This window comes from Adiantum capillus-veneris, chromosome 1 (assembly GCF_014529385.1).
Source record: "Adiantum capillus-veneris isolate H3 chromosome 1, ASM1452938v2, whole genome shotgun sequence".
In the NCBI taxonomy this organism is placed as follows: domain Eukaryota; kingdom Viridiplantae; phylum Streptophyta; class Polypodiopsida; order Polypodiales; family Pteridaceae; genus Adiantum; species Adiantum capillus-veneris.
Genome location: NC_140931.1, coordinates 173,414,381 through 173,440,457, shown reverse-complemented (window position 1 = coordinate 173,440,457; position 26,077 = coordinate 173,414,381). Strand labels below are relative to the sequence as shown.

Sequence of the window (26,077 nt, the reverse complement as noted above, 5' to 3'; positions counted from 1 at the left end):
GCGTTAATACCGAGCGAGTCAGTGGCGGATTCCAATTTCATAAGCCATTGATTCGCTTGGTATTGACCCATGTCTTTAAGGTAGTGAGCCATTATAAAGAAAAACTTGACAACTGCCGCAAAGATATGGGTCAATACCGAGCGAGTAGTACCACTATCCAATTCCATAAGCCATTGTCTTGCTTGGTATTGACCCATGTCTTGGTAGAGACCCATTTAATGAACCAAACGTGACCATTAAAGAGCATGAGAATTACCACAAAGCAACGTTGATGACCTCATTCGTTGCATTGGAGTTGGTGAAACTGCGCATGCACCGGAAATCTAGATGATCGAGGCTGAAAATGCAGGCCTCCTCTGACCTTGCAGGCAACTGTATCTGCGCATGCAGAGACACTGAGCTCAACAGAACTCTCAACTACTCTTCATTCTCTTCGTTGATTTGCTCTAAAATAATTGACTCATCCAATACGTTGGATGGCCCTTGTGATGCAGAGCCTTGCCCTTGCCTTTCTTGAGCTGGCTCCTTGGCTGCCTGAGGCTCCTTCCTAACAGCCTCTCTAACAGCCTCAGGCTCCTCAGGCTCCGGATCATTTTCCTTCAATATTGGTTGCTCCATAGATGCCTCAGGCTCCACCCTGGCCAGCTCTTGCCCCTCATCATCCCTTACTGGCTGCGGATCCTCCATGACTTGCTCATTTTGGTGTCTAGCTGGCTCCTCGATAACTGTCTCTGTTTCTTCCATGACTGCCTTGGGGTCCACTCTGGCTTGCTCATGCCCCTCTACGGCTATCTCAGCCTGCCCATCTGTGTTGTTTCTCTCGACCCGTGATCGGGTCCTTCTGCTGTTTGTTTCAGCCCTAGACGACTCTGTCTGTCGTGCACGAGGATGGAGAGGGGGGATGTTGAGAATATCCATGGTTCTACTATCTCGGATAGGCACTGGCTGAAGCAGCCCATCGTAGCGAAAATGCAGCCTATGAAGAGTATCGAAATCCCGCGGCATGATAGTGACGCAGTGTGCATGGGCAGCCATGATATATCCATCGCTGAAGAATTCCACGAGGTAGTCTTTAGCAATTTCTTGAAGGCAGAGTAGTGCACTGCTGGCCCATCGCATGCCGACTCTCCACTGCTCGCAAATCTCCCGCACTACTCACTGGAAAGGGAGACGCGGAATAGCAGGTTGAACGTGTCGTTCTATCCTGCACAGCTCTTACAGTACACCTCTGTGCGCCTCATATCGGCGTCTTCTTGCTTGAGCATTCAAAGATTTACCTGTTGCCCTCCTAGCCGTGGCCTTTACACGAGGCATCTCTACAAATAGCATAACACCAAAAAAAAAATCATTTGTCAGCACAAGGGACTTTAGATTTGAGAAAAGGTCAGTACCAAGCGAATAGGTGCATAGGAAAGAGTTTGCCTTCCCATATTCGTTCGGTAGTGACCTCAGAAAATAGTAATAGCAGACATGACTTATATTTTCTGAGGTTAGTACCAAGCGAATAGGTGCATAGGAAATAGTTTGCCTTCCCTTATTCGCTCGGTAGTGACCTCAAAAAATAGTAATAACAGACATGACTTATATTGCATGAGGTCAGTACCAAGCGAATAGGTGCATAAGAAAGAGTTTGTCTTGCCTTATTCGCTCGGTAGTGACCTCAAAAAATAGTAATAGCAGACATGACTTATATTTTCTGAGGTCACTACCAAGCGAATAGGTGCATAGAAAATAGTTTGCCTTGCCTTATTCGCTCGGTAGTGACCTCAGAAAATAGTAATAGCAGACATCACTTACATTTTCAGAGGTCAGTACCAAGCAAACAGGTTTGCATCCCCTGCAACAAAATACCTTATTCGCTTGGTAGTGACCTCAGAAAAGTGTACAAGCAAGCGAACAGGTTTGCATCCCCTACAACAAAATACCAATGTGAAGGAGACATTTTAAATCCATACGGTCCTAACTGTCATGTCGTTCCCTCCCATCACCTCCCCTAATCTCGGGGGGATGGTACCATTGATTCTCTCTCCCACGTCCACCTCTCATGAAACCACATGGCGGTACCACCCCTCACAGACCACTCACTCATAAGACAGAACCCAGGCTCTGCTTTTTAGGCATGTCCATCTAGTCTATTTAACCAACAGTTGTTTCAGAACCTCCCTTAGGGTTTCGCAGAACAACTACAAGAAGCTTAGGATAGTGGTAATGCTTGTCCAAGGTATACTCCCGCAGTGCCAGCAGCACCGCATCCGGGTCCTCCTCATGAGGTCCCCCCTTGGCCCTCCCCCGATGTTACCCTTAATGTTCTCGATCGACACAGCCCGGGAGTGGCTGCTGTCAACACGAGAGTCAATTCTCGAGGTAAGCCGCTGGTAATTCTTTGCTGTCGGCTCCCAATTTCCAAGCTCCTAGTTTGAAGAGCTTATTTGCTAAATGCTATGTGCAGGATGCTAGCCTGAAGCTGCAGCAAATGCTGATCGTCAGGCGCAGCACGGGGTGTCAATCCTTAAAGACTCTCTGGAAGCAAGAAGGCCTGAAGACATGTAGCGATTGCTCGCCAAGAATGGCTCTGTAGAGGCTATCTTTAATTGGCTACAGGAGATGAAGGATGAAGTGCTTGAGCTAGCCAGTAAATATGAGGAAGATTTACTGAGGAAGCCATTAACTTTGCCAACAGGCTTTAGGAAGAGATAGTCTGGCTGTGAAGGAAAAGGACTACATGGTTATTGCAAACCCTAAACCCCCTGAAATTAGTAGGCCACTCTTTGTAAAGTCTGAAGTGTTTTCTAACTCAAAACCCGGTGTTAAGTTGTAATTTTGTTTCTTTCTTGTAAATTCAAAACGCGTATTTGGCAAAAAAAAAACCCTAAATCCGCAACAAACAGGGTTTACCTTCCCCTTATTTGCTTACTATTGACTTTTGTACTAGCAGACATCACTTAACTTTTCTTTTGGTCAGTACCAAGCGAATAGGGCCCTTTGGACTAAGTGACCTTCCCTTATTCGCTTGGTACTGACCAAGGACGATGGTCAGTACCAAGCGAACAGGTGCAGCAAACAGGGTTTACCTTCCCTTATTCTCCTGGTACTAACCACACAAAATACAAGTGCACAGAAGGGTAGTAAGTAGCATACCTCTTCACTGTGTGTAGAGTTCCGCGTCACCGAAGCACTACGGAACAAGAGTAAGAGAAGGAGGATGCACGAGAGTAAGAGGTGATGGAGTTTGCTTACCGTGTAGCGTCGATGGGGGTAGAGTTAATTAGAATGATGTGCAGTAGAGGACGCGAAAAGAGGCAGAATAGTTGAAACTTGAGTTGTTTGGCGGGGGTACTGCCTCAACTTAGAATGCTTACCTCGTGGAGGGTGACAACTTCACTTATGCGTGAGATTGTGGTTGGTAAATCGTACTACATGGTAATCTGAGACCATTTATTACCAGTTGTCCTTGTGAGCGCAACCCACGTGCCTTTTTGAGTGACCGTTTAGGGTCAGACAGATGCCAATCGCCCTTGTAGTCGCCATCTCCATCTCCAAGTGGAACAAACAGATCGCCGCTGCCTTTGCCTTTTCTGCGCTCTTCCCCTTGGCCAGCTCTCGTGATCCTGCGTTTAGAGTCAAACGTTGATCGCCCTTGCATTCGCCATCTCCATCTCCAAGTAGAACAAACAGATTGCCGTTGCCTTTGCATTTTCTGTGCTCTTCCCCTTGGCCACTTCTCGTGATCCTGCGTTGAGAGTCAGACGCCGATCGCCCTTGCAGTCGCCATCTCTATGTCCAAGAGAACAAACAGATCACAGTTGCCTTTGCATTTTCTGCGCTCTTCCGCTTGGCCACCTCTCGTGATCCTGCGTTGAGCGACCTCCACTGGGTCGAGTCCTTTGCTACCGCGTCGCCATCGCCACCTTCTGGTTCTTGCTGTCGGTGGCCTGTGACATCACCATCCAACTCGGCGCCATTGGATATTGCAGAGATAAGTTCTTTCTCCCTGCCTCTCCCCTTCCTGTGTGCTGTTAACTATGTGCGCACCGAAGCCATTGCGTTAGGGTAAAATTAAAAGTCTCAAACCGCATGCATGGTTGGAATAATTACTCCTTATGTGACTGTGCCTGAGTTTGGGCATAGTGAGTGAGTAGGCGTATAAATCTATCACTCATAACATTAAATGCTCTGTTCTTATCCACCTGTTCCGAATGCTTGGGTCATAGGACAAAACCAAGCGAATAGGGCCCTTCGGAGATTCTTGGGCCCCTATTCGCTTGGTTCTGACTCAAGAGCCGTCACCTTTTATGACATTAGCGCACGGGATAGAACCAAGTGAATAGGGCCCTTCAGAGATTCTTCGGGCCCCTATTCGCTTGGTTCTGACTCAAGAGCTGTCACCTTTTATGACATTAGCGCACGGGACATAACCAAGCGAATAGGGCCCTTCGAAGATTCTTGGGGTCCCTACTCGCTTGGTTCTGACTCAATTAACGTCATCTCTTATGACATTAGCGCACGGGACAAAACCAAGAGAATAGGGCCCTTCGGAGATTCTTGGGGCCCCTACTCGCTTGGTTCTGACTCAACTAACGTCACCTCTTATGACATTAGCGCACGGAACAGAACCAAGCGAATAGGGACCTTCTGAGATTCTTGGGGCCCCTACTCGCTTGGTTCTGACTCAACTAACGTCACCTCTTATGACATTAGCGCACGGGACAGAACCAAGCGAAAAGAGACATTGAGGGGTACTCGAGGCTCAATATTCGCTTGGTTATGACACCAAATAGTTTTGGCTTGCTTTTTCTTTCAGTCATGGGGATCATAGTCTTAGAGACAGACGTGAGCAAGGATACATGTGAAGAAAAACCATTCACATTCTTATATAACGTCCGTGCTCATCACCGTGCACCAGAACTATCGGGAATGTTCAATGCAGAGTTTTCTATACAGAGGATTATAGATTGCTCATTTGAGTACCTACAAACCCATTTGCAACAATATGAGGCAGTCACTTGTGACAATTCCATGACAGTTGATGGCATGAGATATGTGCACCCAGCCGACCTTGACCCTGACAAGAGTGCTTCAAGGAGACTGAATCGCTGTCTAGAAAAGTGTCCCTCCAATGCACTGCTTGTACAAGACAGGTGTATGAAGCACTTCAAAAAGTGTCGCTTAGTGGAATTCTACCATGGTTTTGTCTGTTACTTATACTTGCAGACGGATGGTGAGTCAGAGACTTCCCAGTCAACAACTTTCGGTAGTTGTCCATTGGTGCCGGAGGAAGAGGTAGAGGATGTGGAGGTGCAGTTCGACCCAGAAGAAGAGCGGGTAGAGGTACTAAAGGAAACATTTGATGCGGGCTTAACTCTTGTTTCTCTTGCGGATGCAGCAATAGGGTGCAAGCAAGAAAGTCCAAGTAAGGAAGTGACTTTGCCTTTGAATTGTGCTCCCAGCTTTGCTATGGCGGGCGACACCCGCTATGTTCTGCTCACAGATATCATGCATGAGCTCAATATACGGGAGGACTACTGCCTAGCGGCAATTGTGAATTTTTGTGAGGCAAACATGGGGTTTGTGGACGATGATGGAGTGGACCAACATCTTATTGCTGACACAGCTCTCCGCGACTCACAGTTCACTTCAGGGTGGCAACTGATCAAAGATACTTTCAATGAAGCGAAGTCCAGAGAGGCCACTTTGCCAACAGATGAGCAGTTTGAATCGACAACAAAACAACTCGGCTTGGAAAACATGGGTAGGCATGTGGCACCCAAAGATCAGGTAATGAATAGTCAGTCTATTCACTTGTGGGGGAGGTCGATGCTAGAAATGGACGAGAATCAGATGGTAACTTTTGTCGTGCATTCAGATGGTATTAGAGATGGCCCAATGATAAAATATCATGATCAATTTTTTTGCTGCCAGGTGCTAGTGTATGACGATAGTTTCCTTAGAAGAGCGGGAGGCTCACGGCAAGGGCTTGTCACTGGAGTCCAAGGCAAGGATGCGGCGTTGTCTCACTACATCGGGCGTTTCAACCACAAAAAGGTTTGTAGAAACAATTCAAGCACTTGGCAATTGTGCTCATCTCACTTACGGCCCATAAATTCATTTACAATTTTTATGTAGATCATAATATACCACAAGGAATACTCCGATGACAATGCAAAGTTCCCACTGTTTGCAATGAAAGTTATTACAAGATTGTGTGGTGGGCACCCCCTCCCACTAAATGTAGAAAGAATAATTTTGATTGAGAAATAGTTTGCTCTATGCCTATTTGGAATTGGGTATGGGTGCCAAGCACTCAGAGCCCCCTATTTCATCTCCTGCACAGCTCAGGCTCTGGCTGCAGGGGTTGAAGACCCGGAAAGCTTAGATCCATAAAACAAGCGGCTATTTCTGAGGGAAAGAAGACGCCTGATGCCCGTGGGGATGCTGCCATCAACAGAGGAACGAGCTCGTCTACAGAGCTTGCACATCGAAGAGGTACAAAGTGAGGAAGAAGGAGGTGCATCGAAGAGGATAAAAACGACAGGCTCAGGTCCATTTTCTCCCGTTCCTGACTAGTGACCGTTGCCACCTCGCATGGCGCTCCGCCGCATTTGAAGCTCCCCAAGTCATTTGTTTCTTCTCTTTGCGGATGTGTTGTAAAGACCGTGTAATTTCTAAACTCTTAAGAAGTTCCTTCTGCCTTGCTCTATTGATTAGTCGTCTATAAGTCCATTGGTGTAACTCTAATAGGCTTTTGGCCTTTTCTTTTCCTCCCCCATGTCTAGTGTGCTTAAAATAACTTGTTCTTGGCATGTAGTGGGTTTTTTCCATGCCTTGTGTGGACCATATTGATAGTGAGCCGTATGTCTTAGCAAAATATGGACCATGGTTGAACAATATGTGCTACATTGAAATAAAACAAAATGGTCAGTAGAGTACAATTTAAAATTTTGTTTTGTATACGTTGAATGCCAACCCACCATGTAATGTGTGATATGTTGCCCACCCACCCTGTAAGGTACGCCTTTTTCCAATCGAGCAAAGCTGCTTGAAATGATGTGAGCTTACTTTGGTCCCAAGAATGCTGCTTAACGTAATGGAAAATTTTATCTAGTGATTTCCACACGTTCGCCTTGTGATTCTGGATTGCCCCACCACCAGCATTGTCTTTAACCACTTTATGTAACAGTTCCATTTGTTGAACAGGTTTCTCCTTTCTTCTCTATCTGAATCTTTGAGGCTAAACCCAAGAAACCTTCTTGCCTTCACTCCGCCTATCGATGCTTTCCTGGGTACCTTGTACCGACTTTGAGACATCTTAGGGTCCTCTTCGATTTTGACATTGCCTCCATGCAAACCAATATCTGAGAGCACTCCCTATAATGCTTTGATCACTCTTTTTGACTCACTCTTTGGCTTTAATGTCACCAAATCCTTCCACTGAAAGAACGGCTCCGTTTCTTTATTCACTGATGATAGAAGGAATTTGGGTTTGACTAAAAACCCAATCGAGGATTTTAAATTTTTTCTTATCAACCTGCAGTGAAAACCGAAAACACAAAATCAACAACCAAATAATCAATATTTTTGTTATCATAGAGTGAACGAAGTATACCTGAAATGATCCTAGAGTTAGAATGTTGTTTTCTGATTGCACACTGAAGTATCGTGGATCCTCTTTTGTTATTGATGGATCCAGAGCTCCGTTCATGAGGGTAATGGTGACTCTCTCCAGCTTCTTGTTCTTCAGGACCTCGCACTCGTCGAGCTTCAAAACAAACTTGAGAACCCCACCGCACTCGTCTCGACTGATGTCAAAGAAGTGAACTGCATACCTTTGCAATGCTTCAAGATCAACGAAGAGGTTGTTGTGCTCGTTAAACTGTACCTCTCTGCCGTCCTTGCCTAAGAACGTTGCTTCAATATGGAATGGTGACCCAAGTTTCTCAAACACCTCATCGTTTACGTGGCGGCGAGCAGCCTTTACATGTGATGGCTTTGGTAGCAATGATCCTCTCTGTAGTTTATTTTGAGACTTTTTAGCTAATGCTTTGAAGAGTGCCCTGTATCCCATCTGCGAGATGCCACTCTCATCAATTATTGCTTGCACTTCCATTGGTTCCAACTGATTCTCGTTCATGAAGGAGGTAAGTAGCCTCCCTTTCAACTTACGAATTTTTTTCTGAGTTATCATCTCTTCAACTACTTCTTTTGGAACTAAACGCTGTAATGCACTCCGGCATTGAAGCCTGCACCGTTCGAGTTTGGATGCAGTAAAGACCTGTCAAAAAAGCACCATGCGTTATGATCATATATAGGAAAGTAAGTGTATCCATTTCTTAATGAAACACATTGAAGAAACAAACTTCGAGTTACCTTAAAGCTCGTATTCGTTTTTTCAGGCCACCACTACCAACCTTCATGTTCTCAATGTTGCACAGATCTCGTTTTCTTTTCCGGCTACCAAGCACGATGTCTTTCTCTCGCAAACTTGTGATCTTCTTCTCAAGGCCTTGGATTGTCTCTCTGTTTTATGAAATCTTTTGAGAGCATGCTTCATTAAGTTTCTTCAGCTGCATGTTCTCCATCGCCAGGAAGTTTCTTTGCCTTTCCGCATTTAATCCTCTCATTTCCAAATGTTCGGTGTATCCCAATAGCCCATCCTTGCCATCGCCTGTGAAATGTAAGAGGTTAGTGATATTAGCAAAGGGAGGTGGCGCATTTGTCGTAGGATCCTTTGGATAAATAGACCCATCGGTCCACAAATCCAAATGATGTTCCTTGTTTGTCCTTCTAAGTTCTTTCTCCTGTTGAGATAAGAAAGACTCCCTCCTACGTTTCTGCAACGGTGCGTACTCTTGCAATACATTAACATGAAGATGATGTGTGCTCTTTCTTTGGGTAAGTGTTAAAGATGAAGGGGCTGAGGATTGTAAGTTCAAATTAGTGTTTTCATCAGGAAAAGATGCGTTCTCCATTCCTAGAGTTGATAGAGAAGAAGACTGCGAAATATCTCAGGTTTTGGGAGGGAAGGCCATATTCTCAAGTTTAGAGTTGATAGAGTTTGTGTAGCTTATGTTTCTGGAGGGAACGCTTGTAAGTTGGCATTTCAAATCATTAGTCATACGGTTAGTTGGATTCCTGACAAGAGAACGAAGGATAAGAATGATAAAGACGGCGGCTACCTACCAAAGAATGTCATTTTGGCTTTTTGTTGCGCAGAAAAGTATCACATAAAATGCACAATTTAACATTTTCATTTTCTCTCTCTAAGCCGACGTGGCACTTCTTACAGGGCCCAAAAGTGAGTCCAACTTTCTCCTAATGCTTAGCTTCACTCTTTGCTTCATCCTTCGCTTGAAAACCCTCTCACTTCGAGCATCGTCAACCGTCATCAATGTGTCAACTATCTGCAATGGCATCTCCTGCACGGGAGGCACCTTCTTCCCAACGGGTTTTGGCACTGCCTTGGCTTGCATGGCTCTCGATACAGATGACGGTTTGGCCCCCCTCTTGTCCCTTGCAAATGATGAGCTATCCTTCGATGGAGGCATGTATAAGCCCCCTCATCGGATGCTTCCCCCCTGCCCCCTTCGTTGCCTTGCTCGCCATACCTACATATAGTGCTTTGCTTTCGCATCTCCGTCCTTCCTTAGTCGCCTCCTATGACGCCATTCTCCCTCTTCAACTCCCCTTGAGCAGGCTTGTGTAGGGTGCTTCTAAGTCCCTCCCTCACATGCAAACTCTTTCCCCCACACAAATCCCGCGAATATACTTTGAAGTGAGGTGATAGCCCTCCCATCAGTCTCATGAGGTACCGATGCCCACAACTAGTACCCAAAAACATGACCCCCTTCTCACTAAAATTACGCGTTGGCGTCTTGACATCTAGAGATCTCCACCCGTCGTCATGGGACCGGCCATCCAACCTTCTTGCTCGGTTTTACTTCTTGCGTAAACCCGGACCGCCTACCTTTACCTGCCACGCAAATGGCCAAGATGCCCTTGCTGCTTGAGTCTCAGTTCCTTGCTATATGGCTTCATTTAATACGATTGCCATATAGTCTTGAGGAATGGCAAGAGTTTGAACTTCATTTAGTGCCATTGGCATGTGGTTCCAAGGAAAGACAAGACTTCAAATTTGATTTAATGAGATTGGCTTCTTTTTTTTTGTAGCACATGAGATATGATACCCCCCATCCATGTGTATGGAAGCTGAAGGAAGCCTTCCCGCACTCCTCTCTATGATGTAAATTTTTTATCTCTCTAAGGGAACCTCTACACAAGGGAGAGGGTTTAACGACTTACCCCTTCCCCCTCCACTTCGAGCCTTGAGGTGCAGTTCGAATATAAGGTTCTTAACTCCCCCAACCCCCCACCCTTTGTGTGTGTGTGTGTGTGTGTGTGTGTGTGTGTGTGTGAGAGAGAGAGAGAGAGAGAGAGAGAGAGAGACTGAGCTTGTCAAATCTACGAGTTGCCCAGTCCCGTGTGGGGAGTACTTAATATGATTTAAAGGCAAGACTTCCCTAAGCTATATCTAACATGCGCATGGGAGATGGGGTCGAAGGCTTCCATCAATTTAGGGCCCCGATATTAAGCGGGCGCTGTAGATCTTGTCCCAAAAGTAGACTTGGGTATTTTTGTAAACTCAAGTATGTTTTGTAACTGAGACATCCCCTATACATTTCCACGTCAAAACTCAATGAAAACATCTACATTCCACAAGAAGCGTGCACGGACGATGTGGTTAAAGCACGATCAATCCTGGGGAGGCGGGGGGGGGGGGGGGGGGGGGGGGGGGGGGGACTCCACACTATCTAGCACGGGCATGCTCAAATGGGATCACGGCTGAGGTGATCTGGGCCGTCGGATATGCAATTGGTAAATTCGGGGCGTTTGATAAATTCGGGAAGAAAAGTAAATTCGGACAGGCTTGTAAATTCGGGTCGATCCACACCTCATGTCTCAAACCCCCGACCTCCCCACCACGAACCATGTGCACTAACCACTACACCTTCATGTGTATGTTGAAATATAGGCGATTCGAGTATGTCATATTGTAAATGTGGGCCGATTAGTAAATTCGGGGCAACCTCAAATTTGACGGTCTATAATTGATGCGCATCGCCTTTTCCTCCTTCACCATTGATCCCATTTGACCATGCCTGTGTGATACAGTGATGAGGGGAGGGGAGGCGAAGTAAACTCGAGTGCCGTAGTTTCCCCAGAGATTAGTGTGCCCAAGATTGTGCGAGATCTACCGTGCTCAATCATCCCACATCTCCTCCCAGGCTAGGTGAGGTCTTGCCTCCGAAAGTTCGAAGTTCGAGGCTGTGATTGGAATTTAGCAGCGGAGTCTGAGCGGACAAAGAGGACCGACGGCAGCGCACGTGCCAAGCGTGCGAAGTACAAAAAAGCGAGCTGGCCTTTTAAAGACTTTATGTGTGTTCGACAGAGTTGCCGGACTTTCAGCAGTCGCCGGCAATTTGGTCGTATCCTTGTACGCTTGAAAGGCGAGCTTCTTCAGTGTACCGACGACTGCCCTTCTCTTTGTCAGGCAGCGGTCTGCATGACATGCCGTTGCGGCGATTTGGTAGCTGTTGTTCCGGCCGCCGGATCTAGAGGCCAGCTCTTTGTCGATCATGGGTGCGCTGGGAACGCTGGGCGTGGGCCTGAGCGTGCTCTTCGGAATCTTCCTGGCTGTTCTTGCTGGGGAGATTTACTACATGCTGTGCTGCCGAAGATCATCGGCGGCCATGTCAGGCAGAAGGGTACTGAGCAGGCGCGTTCAAGTAGGCGCCGTACTGGAGGACGTGGAGGCCGCCTCTGCCTGCACCTGCGCGGTGGATGAAATGGGGGGCTTCGCCCGCGAAGCTGCTCTGGTAGGTTCCTTCGGTGGCTATCCATCCTCTCTTCCCCTTCAATATCACTCACAATTTGTGTCCAAGTTCTTCCCCCCATCTTCCCAGCTGCCCGAGATCGACGACGACGCCTGCTTGCCCTTGCCCCACTCTCTCCTCTTCCCCATTGCTGAAGAGACTAAGGAAGAATTGCAGGAGCTGCAAGCAGCTGGCGCTGCAACATCCCCCAAGAAGAAGCTGCCAGCTGGTGCTGTTAGCCTGCATGTCGTTGATCTTCCCCCATCATCGGCTGTCACCGCCTCAATGACGGAGCCCCTCTCCCTATGTGCCTCCTCCACCTCTATCTCTTTCTCTGCGACCCCGGAGGCCACCCCTTTTGCTACCCCTCCGTCGTCGCCGACAACGTCGGACACTTCATCCGACAGTGAGATGTCGTCCCCGGCAACTGCAGCATCGCGATTCTCTACTCACTCATGGTCTCCGGCGTCTGCTTCGAGCTGCTCTCCAGCGACAGCAGCATCTAGATTCTCCCTGTTTTCACAGTCGCCGTCGTCTGCTGGAGTGTCTCCGGCCACGGCAAACTCGCGGTTCTCCGTCTATTCGCCCAGCTCTGTAGCTGTGTCTCCGCCAGGGCCTCGGTTCGCAGCAGTCACTCCAACTTCTTCTTCGCCCGGCTCGCAGCGCTCCTCCGTGGATGCAACGTCTTCGGTGTTATGCGACCATGGCCCTTTAGGCGCTCTGTTCCACCGACACTATAATTCTCCATCTCGGTACTCGCCCTTGCGGCCCGTCGCCTACGTCACAGACTTCCGACACGCCCTACCTTTCAGCTCTGAGTAAAAGTGAAAGGTAAGTCGAACAGTTTTGGAGTAATCTAGCTTTGATCTGTAGATAGGCTATTGCAGTTGATCACTTCATGGGTTTTGTCTGATATATTAGAAGTTGCCACAGTTTAACTTTCTAGCTTGGTTGCTTCTGAAGGCTCTCGTTTGCTGTGAACAAGAAGGCATGTAGTATCAGTCGATGGAAAGTCTGCTCATGTGCTGATTGCTGTTGTACTAAATATGAACAATCTAATCTGATTCACCGTTTGCTATGAATACGAGAAGAGAGAAAAGTTGGTAAGGCTTGCAACTTGCAAGATTCAGAACCTTCGAAGAGCATCATTACAGTTTGCATGTCTGTAGATCCTCTAACATTGAGTATTGCAAACAGTTGGTTACCTCGTTGACTTGGCTTCTATGGTAAAGGATTGGCAATAGTTCTTGCGAGTCATAACTCATGTATGACTCATGACCAACAAACTCGCGTGCTCTAGTGTCAAGACTCAACATGTTTTGCACCAACACTAAAAGAAATTATGGTGTTGAGAGTTCCCATTGCCATGCGTGAGTCAATGGCTGTGATCATGAGTCGAGCTTTAGTGTCACCACAAAACGTTTATGGTCACTTATGGGTGAAAGCATGTTTAGGTGGTACCACTTTTTGCATCTTTTGGTGGTACCACCAATAGCACTTATGTGGAGGGAAATTCAACGTTTTCCAAATTTGGGTAAAGAGAGAGATAGGAATTTTAAATTTGTATGCTATATACTTTATGTACCTATAATCTAAATGCGTGTGAGTCATTATGGGGTGGAGTGGATTCCTTTTTTGGAACTTACAATCATCATAGCCTAAATACTCCTTGTCCTCTTTCTCCTTTCCTCTCACGCAATGAGCTTGTCACTCGAACGTTCGCCTGTACTTGTGTGCTCGCTCTGCTCCCATAGCTCGTGCTCCTCCCATTGCTTGTGCTCCCCTCATTGCATGCTATAGCCGTCGCGCTCTACCATAGCCATGGTTGTCCTCACTGCCTTCGGCACGGAAGCATAAAGGCCACATCAACACCCTCTACAGAGATGACTCCCAAGAAGAACACTTCTTCCAGGAAGCGCAAAAACCCGACTCAGAGCACGAAGGTGGTATAGCAGACAATCCTTGCAACAAATACCACAACACAACAGACCCCTGTTAACAGCCAACACACAACAGACTCTCACAACACATGCGACACAACAGACGCCTTCAACAACCATGACACAACAGTCCTCTGCAACCAAAACGACGCTGCAGACCTCAACAACAAACATGATCGTCGAAACTTCCCTCTCCAAAATCATGTTGTTGGCTGAAAATATGCTCAGAAAGGTGAGTTCTACATTGTGTTTTGGTCATGTCGATACGTCTCATGGCAATGTATGGCAAAAAATTCCTATTTTTCAGCATTGGTTGCTCATCGTTTTTCTCCATGGCTTTGCTTGCACCAACAGGAGTATCCGGCACTTTTCAGGTTTTGCTATTCTGCATTGCAGTTGCATTAGGAATATGGACTGAACATGGAGAGCAAGCTGCCCAAGGATTTAACAAATAAGGACTTGCTACCTGAACAATTGTCAAAAGTGTTCAAGGTGTCAGAGAAGAAGAAGACTAAGATTTTCCTCCACCAGGCATGACCATCTTTTACGATCCATGCAAGCTTTTGTATCAGAAGGTCTACCAGGGCTGTCCCCTTCGACGACGAGCTCATGACGAGGTTTGCGAGGGGGTTTGCATATGAATATTGCAATGCTGCCAAAGCAGACCCCCACAGCCATAAGCTTGTATGGGTTTTGGTTGGGGATCAAGTATTAGAGAATGTTAAGAGCCAGAAAGGGGGGCTCAATCAAAAAATACAGAAGTTCATGTCTGATTACGGCGTGAAGGAAGCTCCCACATGTGAAGGGCTGATAGAGAATGCTGTGGATGGTCCTGCGACGTCCAGTCTCTCTCTACAACACATTTGAACAGTCTTTCAGCCCCTCTACACAACATGGGTGGATAATCTTGCCGATGACCTTGAGGAGTAGGCAGCGAAGACAGAAGAGGAGGTGAAGTCTGCAAAGACAATCCTGGCTGCAAAGCGGAACTTATGGTTGTGTAACAAAGGTGCCTCCTCAGCTTGTGCACCCATCACTGTAGAGGTGGAGAGCCTCAGAGAGGAGGCGGAGAAAGTGAAAGCCCCTCCAACAGAAAAAGTAGCTGCGATTGTGGAAAAAGAGGCTGAAATCGGAGCCCTTACAAGGGTACTCTGCAAGTCCTTTGGATTCAATGATGCTGCAAGAATGAAGGAGGAAGTGTCAGCCATGCAGGTACTCCAGTCTTCTCTATTTGTGAAGTGTATAAAGTGCTAGAAAGTGCTCACTTTTTAAGCCCTTGCAACCACTTTCAGTCACCTACAGGCTCTTTTAAGCACATGCAAACACCTGGAAATGCCTACAAGTGCTTGCAGGTGCAGAAAAGTGGTTTAAAAGTTCTTGCAAGTGTTAAAAAATGCTTGACTATTTAGCACCTGCAACCACTTTTAACCACCTGCAAGCACTTTTAAACACTTACAAATGTTTGCAAGTGGTGAAAAGTGCCTAACTTTTATGCACTTGCAAGCACTTTGAACCACCTGTAAGCACATCAAAGCATTTTAAACCACTCGCAAATTCTTGTAAGTGCTTGAAGGTGCTTCAAAGTGGTTCAAAGTGATTTTTGCAATCACTTCAAAGCACTGTCAAGCACTTCTAACCACTTTTAAGACCCTACAAGCACTTGCAAGAGTTTGTAGGTGGTTTGAAGTGTTTCAAAGTGCTAAAAAGAGCTTCCAAGTGCTAGCAAGTACCTTTCAAAGTGCTGCACATGGACAAATAGAGCACCTGCAAGTACTTCCAAGCACTTTTAAACACCTACAAGTGCGTGCAAGTGCTAAAAAGTGCCTAAGTTTTATGCACTTGCAAGCACTTTGAACCACATGCAGGCACATTAAAGCACTTTGAAGCACTTTCAACCACTTGCAAAGTCTTGCAAGTGCTTGAAGGTGCTTCAAAGTGGTTAAATTGCTTCAAAATGCTTTCAAAGTGCTTAATACTTTATTATGTAATCACTTCAGAGCACTTTTAAGCACTTTTAAGACCCTGCAAGCATTTGTAGGAGTTTACAAGTGCTTCAAAGTGCCAAAAAGAGCTTCCAAGTGCAGTAAGTGCCTTTCAAATTGTTGCAAGTGGACAGATAGAGCACTTACAGGCACTTGCAAGTGTGTACAAGTACTTGAATGTTCGAGCAAGTGCTCCAAGGTGCTTGCAAGTGCTTGCTACTAGGGTCTGCATGTCCCCCATTTTGGTTGGTTATGCAATAATCTTTCTTTGTTTTTCATTTTGTACGAAAAATAGTTTAAGAAATGGACAGGGAGCTTGGTGAGTTCAGAAGGCATGCCTCCTTTATGAAGGGGTCCAACAAGTTAGAGGGCATGGCCCTTCTAGTGCCCACTCCACCTACTAAGTCTAAATTTAGTGTGGATACTGTTTTATTGCGTGGCCTGTGATCAAGAACTATCAGACAAATATGCGGTCGATGTCTTTCAGCTATTGTGTACCCACAGATACCATCCGTTCTGCTTTTCAGTGGTCAGCACGACTGATCCAAAGTTGTTGTACCAGACTGTAAATGAAAGATACCCCATATAGCAAGATGCTGGGCACTTGAGAATTCATATGAGGAGCTTGAAGGTAGGTTGGTCATTTTATACAACAGAACTTATGCTAATATGTTGTGGAGACTAATTGTGTGCGTTGGTTTAGCTAAGCCAGTGGCTGAGAAAGAAGCTTCCACATCATCCATGCACGATTTGGATGAGGTCTTTGACCTTGACGCCATGCTGTTGGAGTACAAGAACTTTGAGGGTGGGAAACTGTTGAGGGTGGTAATGGAGACATTTTGAAGGAGACAAATCCGTCCGCAAGCAACCAAGGCAATGTCAGTTTTGTATATCTGTCTCCTACCATGTGTGAATCATGGTGACCGTGCTCATTGTGGTCACAATATGATGCCCAAGAACTGAGGCCTATAAGAAGGATAGTATAGCTGAGGCAGAGGATCTTGAAATGGAATCTACTGTGCAATTTGTAGCGGTGGAGATGCGGAAGAAGAGAAAGAAGCAGGTGGAGGACGAGCTGTCCCGGGACCCCAAAAAAGTACTGGCATACTCTCCGCAAAAACCAGAGCATGCAAGAAGCTTGAGCTTCTTGCAGCTTTGTATGCCATTTTTTTAGATTGCAGCTTTGTATCTTTTTCCCCGGCAATATAAATGTAAGTATTTTCTCTTAGTTTCTGTCCATTTGTGCTCTGTAGTTAAAATTCGTGTGGTTGGCTCAAAACCCCTACCGCCCTTTGATGAGGTAGAGCACATTGATCACCAGCTTCCATGCTACGGACCAATGTCTCGCTTCCCAATCCCATAGAGATTTGGCAGTAATTGTAGACTTCAACATTGTGCTTGCTTGTGTGCATGATAAGATTAGAACCCCCAGATTTAAACACGCTATACTTTGACAAAGCAAAGGGGGATGATAATGTCACCTACTATGTACGGAACGATGTAAAATTATTCTTGCTTGGATTGAGTCAGATAGCAGAGACTTTTCTGTGGTCGTCGCGCGCTTGCCACAATCTTGAGAAGGGTATGGATAAGTGCCTATCTCATGCCAAGCGTTGTCTGAGTGGGTGGTTGGCACATAACTGCTGCTATATTAGCAGTTAGGAATATGGAAACCCCCCAAAGAAAATGTTTTCAAAAAACTAGAAACCTTTTGGTACCTCTTTCATTGTTGGATGATTCCCTCTATAAGATGTACTTCAATGATCCCAGTAACTTTGTCATTCTGCATGGAATAGAAAAGCAAAATGAGAGGCAGTGGGAGAATTTTCTCAAGGAGGATGTTGCCTCATTTATAATACTGTGGGTTGAGATTCTTGACAGAGCCAAAACTGTTAGGGAATGTCCATTTGATGCCAGGAAGGATGAATTTGCACAATTGGATTGGGATCTGGCACATGGAAAAGTACGGGTAGAACATAAAATTCTTGCACTGAGATTGCCACCTCCAACAGCCAAGTATAAGCGGCCACCTCGGCAAGAATGGCCGAAGCCGTCTTCTAACTAATTGACTTTAATCCTTGAAAAAGCTAACTCTCTGTAAAGCTAACTATTCTTGTATCTAAGCCTGAATATACTATGAAATTTTTTTTGCAAGTCAATTGTTTCTACTGCTGTCAACTAGAGTGGGTGTTAAGTGTTGGTTAAGTGGTCAAGTGGTTCAAAGTGGTCCAAAGTGGTACAAAGAGCTAGTCAAGTGGCGCAGGTGGTTGTTAAGTGGTGGTAAAGTAGTACAAAGTGCTGTCCAAGTGGTTCAGGGGGTTGGTCAAGTGGTTCAAAGTGCTAGTTAGGTGGTTCAGAGTGCTTGTCAAGTGGTATAAAGTGCTGGCCAAGTGGTTCAGGGGGGTGGTCAAGTGGTTCAAGGGGCTTGTCAAGTGGTATAAAGTGTTGGTCAGGTGGTCCTAAGTGGTCCAAAGAGTTGGTCAAGTGGTTTAGGGGGCTGGTAAATGGTGGTCAAGTGGAACAAAGTGATGTCCAGGTGGTTTAGGGGGTTGGTCAAGTGGTTAAAAGTGTCGGTCGGGTGGTTCTGGCTAACCATCAAGGCATCGCTTAGGTCATCGTGGTGGCCAACATACATGGAGGCGTATTCATTCTCATCCTTGCTCGACGCTTCTCCATCACTTTCATTCGTAATTGTGGGTTGTGTTTGCAAGTATACCCACCTTGCACATGATCTTTGTTGGCACATCTCCTCCATTGACCTTCGATGCACGCACCGCAAAAGCAAGATAGCAGTCTGTGCCTTACCTTAGTCCGTGCATATTTGTCTAATTGTAGCCATTGACACAGTGCCAGGATCAAGACCTCGTCATGCGCTTGCAATCCCACGCTATAACTCTATCGACATCACCGAGCTTGACCTCCCAGAAAGCATGATCAACTTTCTTGCCTGTCTGTGGGCATTGATTTTTGAGAGTTGCATTGATGAATGCAACAACGCTTGAAGCATTATGCAGCACACACTCGTCAGATTTCAACTGCTCGTGTGTGAGGGCTCTTTTGACCACTGCACCAACCCCGTCGTGTTCACCCTTTCCATGGCCTGAAGCAAAGAAATTGTGTGTCATTTCGACACCTGTCATATTGAATAATCGTGCAACAAAATAGAATGGCCGCCTTGCATTGAATTGTGATGCAACACCATCCGACCACACCCAATGTCGCTTGACACTATAGCCGTGTCTTTTCAGCCATTCATTGTGCAAAAGAAAACAATGCTGCACAGACAAAGTGTCACGTGTCTTGTCATCAGAGATGTAGAAGTGAGTCATCTTTTGTATAGCACCAACCGCATCAAGTAAGCATGAAATGTGAACAAAGATTGTGACTTGAGATGAATACCAATGCATTGACTGGATCTCATTCTGCACGTATCTCCTCTGCAGTCACTGCAAAGTTCTGGCCAACCATCAAGGCATCGCTCAGGTCATCGTGGCGTCCAGCATACATGGGGACGTATTCATCCTCATCCTCATCCTCGCTCGACTCTTCTCCATCACTTTCATCCGTAATTGTGGGTTGTATTTGCAAGTATACCCCACCCATGCACATGATCTTTGTTGGCACATCTCCTCCATTGACCTTTGATGCACGCACCACAAAAGCAAGACAACATTCCGTGCCTTAGTCCATGCATATTTGTTTGATTGTAGCCATTGACACAGTGCCAGAATCGAGACCTCTTATGTGCTTGCAATCCCACGCTATAACTCTATCGACATCATCGAGCTTGACCTCCCAAAAAGCACGATCGACTTTCTTGCATGTTTGTGGGCATTCATTTTTGAGAGTTTCATTGATGAATGCAACAACGCTGGAAGCATTATGCAGCACCCACTCGTCAGATTTCAGCTGCTCGTGTGTGAGGGCTCTTTTGACCATTGCACCAGCCCCGTCGTGTTCACCCTTTCCATGGCCTGAAGCAGCGGAAATTGTGCGTCATTTCGACACCTGTCATATTGAAGAATCGTGCAACAAAATAGAATGGCCGCCTTGCATTGAAGTGTGACACAACACCATTCGACCACATCCAATGTCGCCTTACACTATAGCCATGTCTTTTCAGCCATTCATTGTGCAAAAGAAAACAATGCTGCACAGACAGTGTCACGTGTCTTGCATCAGAGATGTAGAAGTGAGTCATCTTTTGTATAGCACCAAGCGCATCACATAAGTATGAAATGTGAACAAAGATTGTGACTGAGATAAATATCAATGCATTGACTTGATCTCATTCTGCACCTTGAAGGAGTAATTTTTCGAAAAATCCATTGTAGACACCACTACATTGTCAGGAAAATCGGCCAAACACTCCTTGAACTATTGAGCTTACCACTTGTACAAGTAGTTGTGTTTGATGAACTTCCCTAGTTTCCCTTGGAGCACAAAAATGAAACTCATCGGATTGAGCTACTGAACCACGAGATCTTTTCGACATTTTGCTAGACCTTCTTCATCCTTTTCTTGTGTAAGAACCTTGTCAAAAAGCTTGACAGTCACTCTAGAGATACCATCACTCTCTTCGACGGGACACAACAAGAGCCTTTTAATCCTGCAATCAGTGCATCTTCCCAAAAGACATTTTCTACAATGAAAAGCACTATCAGTTGGCTTTGGACACAATATAGACTCCCATAGTTCTATCAAGGATGAAAAGTTGGCTTTTGATGCTGTACACTGCGCTGTTTCACCACTCGGACTGCACATAAGACACTGGCAAAAACATGACGTTTCATGTACCCGTATCTTCCATGGCGCATCTGATTTCAGCCTTCCTTCAAGTAAACAAGCTGAACATGGTATTGACAATAGCAGGTGTTGCGGTCCTTCAACTTGCGTACGAAGTATGGCTTCAGACCCTCAAAGCATCTAAGGGACATCCTAATGTTAGGATAAGCCTCTTGGAACTGCATGTACAAATCCCTCTGTCACACAAAAGATATTTAAATTTACTATAAAGTATTGAAATCTAATTGCAACACTTACCTACTACCACCTCAGGGTGTATTTTTGAGGTATTTTCACAAAAGTAGGTATGACTTCACCTTTTGTCCACAAAAAAAGTAGATATGTCATTTCTCCACCTTTTCAACCAAAGTGAGGTGGGGTTGGTTGAGCAGTGGGAGTTGGTGTCTATTTTTGGAAATTCAGAGTTTCTACTTTAATTTTTTGTAATGTTGAACTTCTATCCACTAGTGAAGCACTTCAATGCACTTGGAGAACACTCTGAAGCACTGTGGGATACTTTGGTGCCCACACATTTAAGCACTCTACAACACTTTAAAGCACTCTGAAGCACTTTGTGGCACTTTCAAGCACCACGAGGCACTTTCAAGTAACCTGTCATGCACTTTGGTGCCCTTTGAAGCATTATGTAGCATTGTAAAGCACTTTAGGGCACTTGAAAAGCACTTCAATGCACTTTAAGTCACTTTGAGGCACTTTGTGGCACTTGATAGCACTCTAAAGCACTTTGGAAGCACTCTAAACTACTTGGTGACACTTTCAAGCACTTTGTGGCACTTCAAAGCACTCTTAGGCACTCTGTGGCACTTTCAAGCACTATGCGGCACTGTCACTTTCAAGCACTATGAAGCACTTTACGACAGTTTTAAGCACTATGAAGTACTTTAGGGCACTTTGGTGCACTAAATAGAATTGTACGGCACTTTGAAGCACACTGAAGTACTTTTGACACTTTCAAGCACTCTGAAGCACTTTGAAGCACTCTGCAACACTTTAAAGCACTTTGGACACATGAAAGCACTCCGAAGTGCACTTTAAGAGCTCTTTGAAAGCACTTCAGTGCTACTTAAGAGCACTTTGTGGCACTCTGCAGCACTTTGAAGCACTCTATACTTTGTGGCACTTTCAAACACCATGAAGCACTTTAGTGCACTTAGGAAGTGCTCTGAAATACTTTGAAGCACTTTTTTGGCGCTTTCAAGCATTTGCAGGTTGTAAGTGATGCACTTTGAAGCACTTTGAGACATTTATAAAGCATTTCAAAGCTTTTGTAAGCACCCAAAATTACCAAGTAAAGCACTATGACACACTTTGAAGATGTTCTGGGCTGATATATCTGAGGTAAATCGAGGAGATGCTAGTCCATTTCATTCTCCCAAAGTAGAGTGACAAATTCTACCTGGTATTTGAGAGACGTCGTCATCACAAACATGATTGAAAGCATGCATACTATTTAAATTTGTGCACAATAAAAAGAGAATTAGTCTTATAATACAAAAAGATTGGTCATTTATAAGAAATATGTACATTTGCTTACTCTAATGTAGCATTGTAAGCATTGACAAGGTTCATACTATCCTTAAGCTATATTCCTTGCATCCATCTAGCATCTTAATTTTGGGACTCCATAAGATACTGTTGAATAATCTTACCATGTCGTAGTACCTTGTCTTCATGCCAAAGGATAACTTTGGGTTGTGGCACCACTTCTTGGTCTTCGAATTCGGGAGGGTCTCCAATAATTGGTTCAATTGGTGGCTCTCCTTTGCAGGGCTTAAGTAGGTTCACATGAAAAGCATTGTGTATGAGCCAATGGTTGGGTAGCTTGAGTTGATAAGCTATCTCATAGATTAGCTTCAAAATTTGAAAAGGACCATAGTATCTTTTTGCTTGTTTAGCATAATACTTTTGATGGCTCGTAGGATTTTTACCCGTTGTTTGCCTTAATCGAGCCTTGGGAAACTTAAGTAAGACCCAATCATTTTCTTTGAAAGTGAAGGCCCTTTTGTGCTTGCCAGCAACAACTTTTTGCCTTTGTTGAGAGATGGATGTAGCTAATCTTTTGGAAAGATTCATGTAGGTCACGGCTATCCTCATTGGCAGTGAAGATCTTCCCATGTACTTTAAGTAGCAAGGGGCTTTTAGGTCTTCCCTCTATGATTTCAAAAGGTGCTTTTCTCATAGAAGTATGGACAATATTATTGTATGCATACTCTACAAGGGATAAGTACTTCTTTCCATTGTGAGCGTTGATCTACTTTTGTAACGTAAGTCTTTAGTAGATCGAATATCGTAAGATTGGCTAACTCACTTCGGCCATCCATTTGTGGGTGATAGGCCAAAGAGAAATTCAATCTTGTACCTAGATTTTCAAAGAGACCTTTCCAAAAATTATTGGTCATTCTACGATCTCTATTTAACACGATGGATATTGGTAATCCATGGTGTTTGAAAATCTACGATATAAAGAGAGTTGCCATTTGGTGTGTCTTAATAGTCTTTTTGACAAGAATAAAGTGTGCTTGCTTACTGAACCTGTCGACTATTGTCCATACTCTCATATTCTCATGGATAGACTTGGGTAATCCAAAGATAAAATCCATGGGTATACTCTCCCATGGTGAATTAGGGATCGGCAATTGATTGGAGTAATCCAGGTTGCTTCCCTCTATCATACTTAGTCTTTTGGCATACCAGACATTTTGAAACATATTCTTGTATGTCCACTTTCATGGTAGGCCAATAGAAGTATGTCTCTACTCCTCGAAGGGTAGGTTGAATGCCTCTATGCCCCGTATATGGAGGAGCATGAGATTCATACATGACTTTCTCACGAAGGGAGTGGGTAACACATAGCCTATTGCTATGGAAAAGATAATCATCATGCAAGGTGAATGGTTATTATTTCTTCCCCAATGCAAGGGCTGACATTATATCTTTAAAGTTAGGGTCAGTAGCATACTCATCGATCATGGAAAATAGATCAACGTGAGTTGCTATAGACACCGCATTAACTTTTGGTTGTCGTGAAAGTGCATCGGCCACTTGATTGTGCTTACCAGTAATGTGAGCAATATGAAAATAAAATTGTAAAAGAAAATTTGCCCACCTTATTTGTTTGTCAGAAAGCTTGGTTTGCGTCATTAAGTACTTGAGACTTTGGGGGTCGGTTCACAAAATAAATGGAGTTCCCAATAGATAGTGCTTCCATGTGTCTAGGGTATGTAGAACAGCTAAAAACTCTTTTTTGTACATGCCTAAGACTTGGTCATTGGCATTGAACGTTCGGCTCTAATATGCTATATCATGTCCTTCTTGAAGTAAGACTGCTCCAAGGCAATCACCACAAGCATCACATTGGACCTCAAATGACTTTGATAGATCTGGAATCATAAGGTCTAGTTGGGAAGTAAGCTTCTCTTTGAGGTTGTCAAAAGCATATTTCTCCTTAGCAGTTCATGAGTACTTAACGTTCTTTTTTGTTAAGTCATATAATGGTCCTGCTATTTGAGAGAATTTTGCTATGAAGCGTTTATAGTATGTACATATACCAATAAAGCTTCATAACTCTTGTAGATTCCTTGGGTTAGGCTATGCTTTTATTACCTCCAACTTTGATGGATGCATACGGATACCATCTTGAGAGATAATATGACCTAAGGATTGAATCTCTTGAAGGAAAAATTTGCTTTTCTTTTGATTGATAAAAAGCTTGTTCTACCTCAATGCTTGAAAAATCATCTGGAGATGTCGCTTGTGTTCCTCCAAGGACTTGGAGTAGATGATGATATCATCAAAGAACACTCCAGTGAATTTGCGGTAGGATCTAAAGATTTTCTCCATTAAATGATTGAAGGTGTTTGGTGCTTTAGTTAAGCCAAAAGGCATGACTAGATATGCATGAAGACCAAACATTGTACGAAACGCGGTCTTTAGAATATCTTCATTCACTATCCTTATTTAATTATAGCCACTTTTAAGGTCAATCCTAATGAAGTAGGTAGAACCTTGTAGCTTATCAAACAGATCTTTTACATGAGGTACGAGAAATTTGTTTTTGATAGTGATATGGTTTAGTGCTCGATAGTCCACACACATGAGGTATGTACCATCTTTCTTTTGCAATAAAAGGACTAGAGAACAAAAGGGAGAGGAACTAGGCCTCACCATCCCTTTGTCTACCAATTATTGTACTTTGCACATGATGTCCTCTTGTTGAGCTTGGGAAACTCGATAAAGAAGCTTGTTAGGCGGTGAGCTTCTTGGTAGGAGCTCAATTCGATGGTCATCATCCCCTCGATTTGGAGGTAAGTCCATAGGGATATCATCGATGAGCACATCTTGGAATCCATTTAGAAAATAAAACAAGTCTAGCTCTTCTTGATTCTTGACCTTTTAGGGACTCTTTGACAAAAATCATGTACGGAGAAACTGAGCTTTTCATTGATTTGTCAAAAGCAGGGGGATTTACAAGTGGTATAGTATGACTAGACTCACTAGCATCTATATACATGCTCTTTTCCCTGTAGGTGAAATAGATTCTCCTTTCAAGAAACTTCATGTTGGCAGCCATGCGGTTGAACCATGGTGCCCCTACGATAACATCCTCAGTTGAAAGCTGTGTCAGTAGTTACAATATCTCCCATCTCAAAAGCTTGAATGCCCAACTTGGTGACCAACTCCGTTGATATCAAGTTGTGAGTAGAGCCAAGGTCAAACAAGATGAAGGCATCATGCTCCCTTACCTTTTCCTAAGCATAGGAGAGAGGCGATCCTTTGCATTGAGCATCCTCTTTTGGAACTTCAATAGTGGAAACTCTAGGAGTCTCTTTGCGGGCATTTCTCTTGGGGCAAGAATGATAGCCATGTCCTTGCTCCCCACACTTAAAACATTTGCGGTCATTGTAAAAAGCTTCAAGCTCTTCAAGAGAGAGTTTATTTTTGCCTTTGTAAACTTCCTTCTCCTTGGAGCGACTGTTGTTGTAACTCTCTTCTCCTTGGACCGATTGTTGTTGTTGTTGTTGTTGAAATTGCCTTGGAAAGAAACTTGGGCATTGGTTTTCTCCTTCCATCACTTTTGTCTTTGCTTTCCATGGGCTTGACATTCCTTCTAGCCCCTTGTTGGAAATTGATGCGCGAAGCAACCATAGTGTGGTGGATTACTTCAGTGATAGAACCAGGCTGTTGGGAGTTGACGTACTCAGTCATTTCTTCAAGTAATCTAGCACAAAATTGTTGCTTTTGCTCGGCGAAGTCTATCTTTTGAAAGACACTTGCTTTGAAATGTAAATTCCAAAACTTGTCCACATATTTGTGGATAGACTCATGGGAGAGAAGCTTCAAACTCTGCTATTCGGTAAGCACTTTGTCCTTTGCAGCGCTTGCAAGGAAATGCTTCATGATGGAAACTTGTAGAGTTTTTTATGTCTTTGGGGCTTTGCCATTTCCATGAAGGCTAGCCCACCATTGACGAGCAGATTTCTAG

The 26,077-nt window shown here is 44.7% G+C and overlaps 1 protein-coding gene across 1 annotated transcript; it reads left to right on the top strand.

The window, feature by feature from the left end:
* Positions 1-11,482: 11,482 nt before the first annotated feature.
* Positions 11,483-18,009, top strand: LOC147466032 (uncharacterized). Its single transcript, XM_086523550.1, has 2 exons — positions 11,483-14,039; positions 14,162-18,009. Exon 1 carries the CDS (start codon positions 11,631-11,633, stop codon positions 12,687-12,689), a length of 1,059 nt encoding a protein of 352 aa, XP_086379676.1. The 5' UTR covers positions 11,483-11,630; the 3' UTR covers positions 12,690-14,039; positions 14,162-18,009.
* Positions 18,010-26,077: the final 8,068 nt, after the last annotated feature.

Coding starts and splice junctions, on each gene's coding strand:
- LOC147466032 (XM_086523550.1), top strand. CDS start 11,631: ATGGGTGCGCTGGGAACGCTGGGCGTGGGCCTGAGCGTGCTCTTCGGA.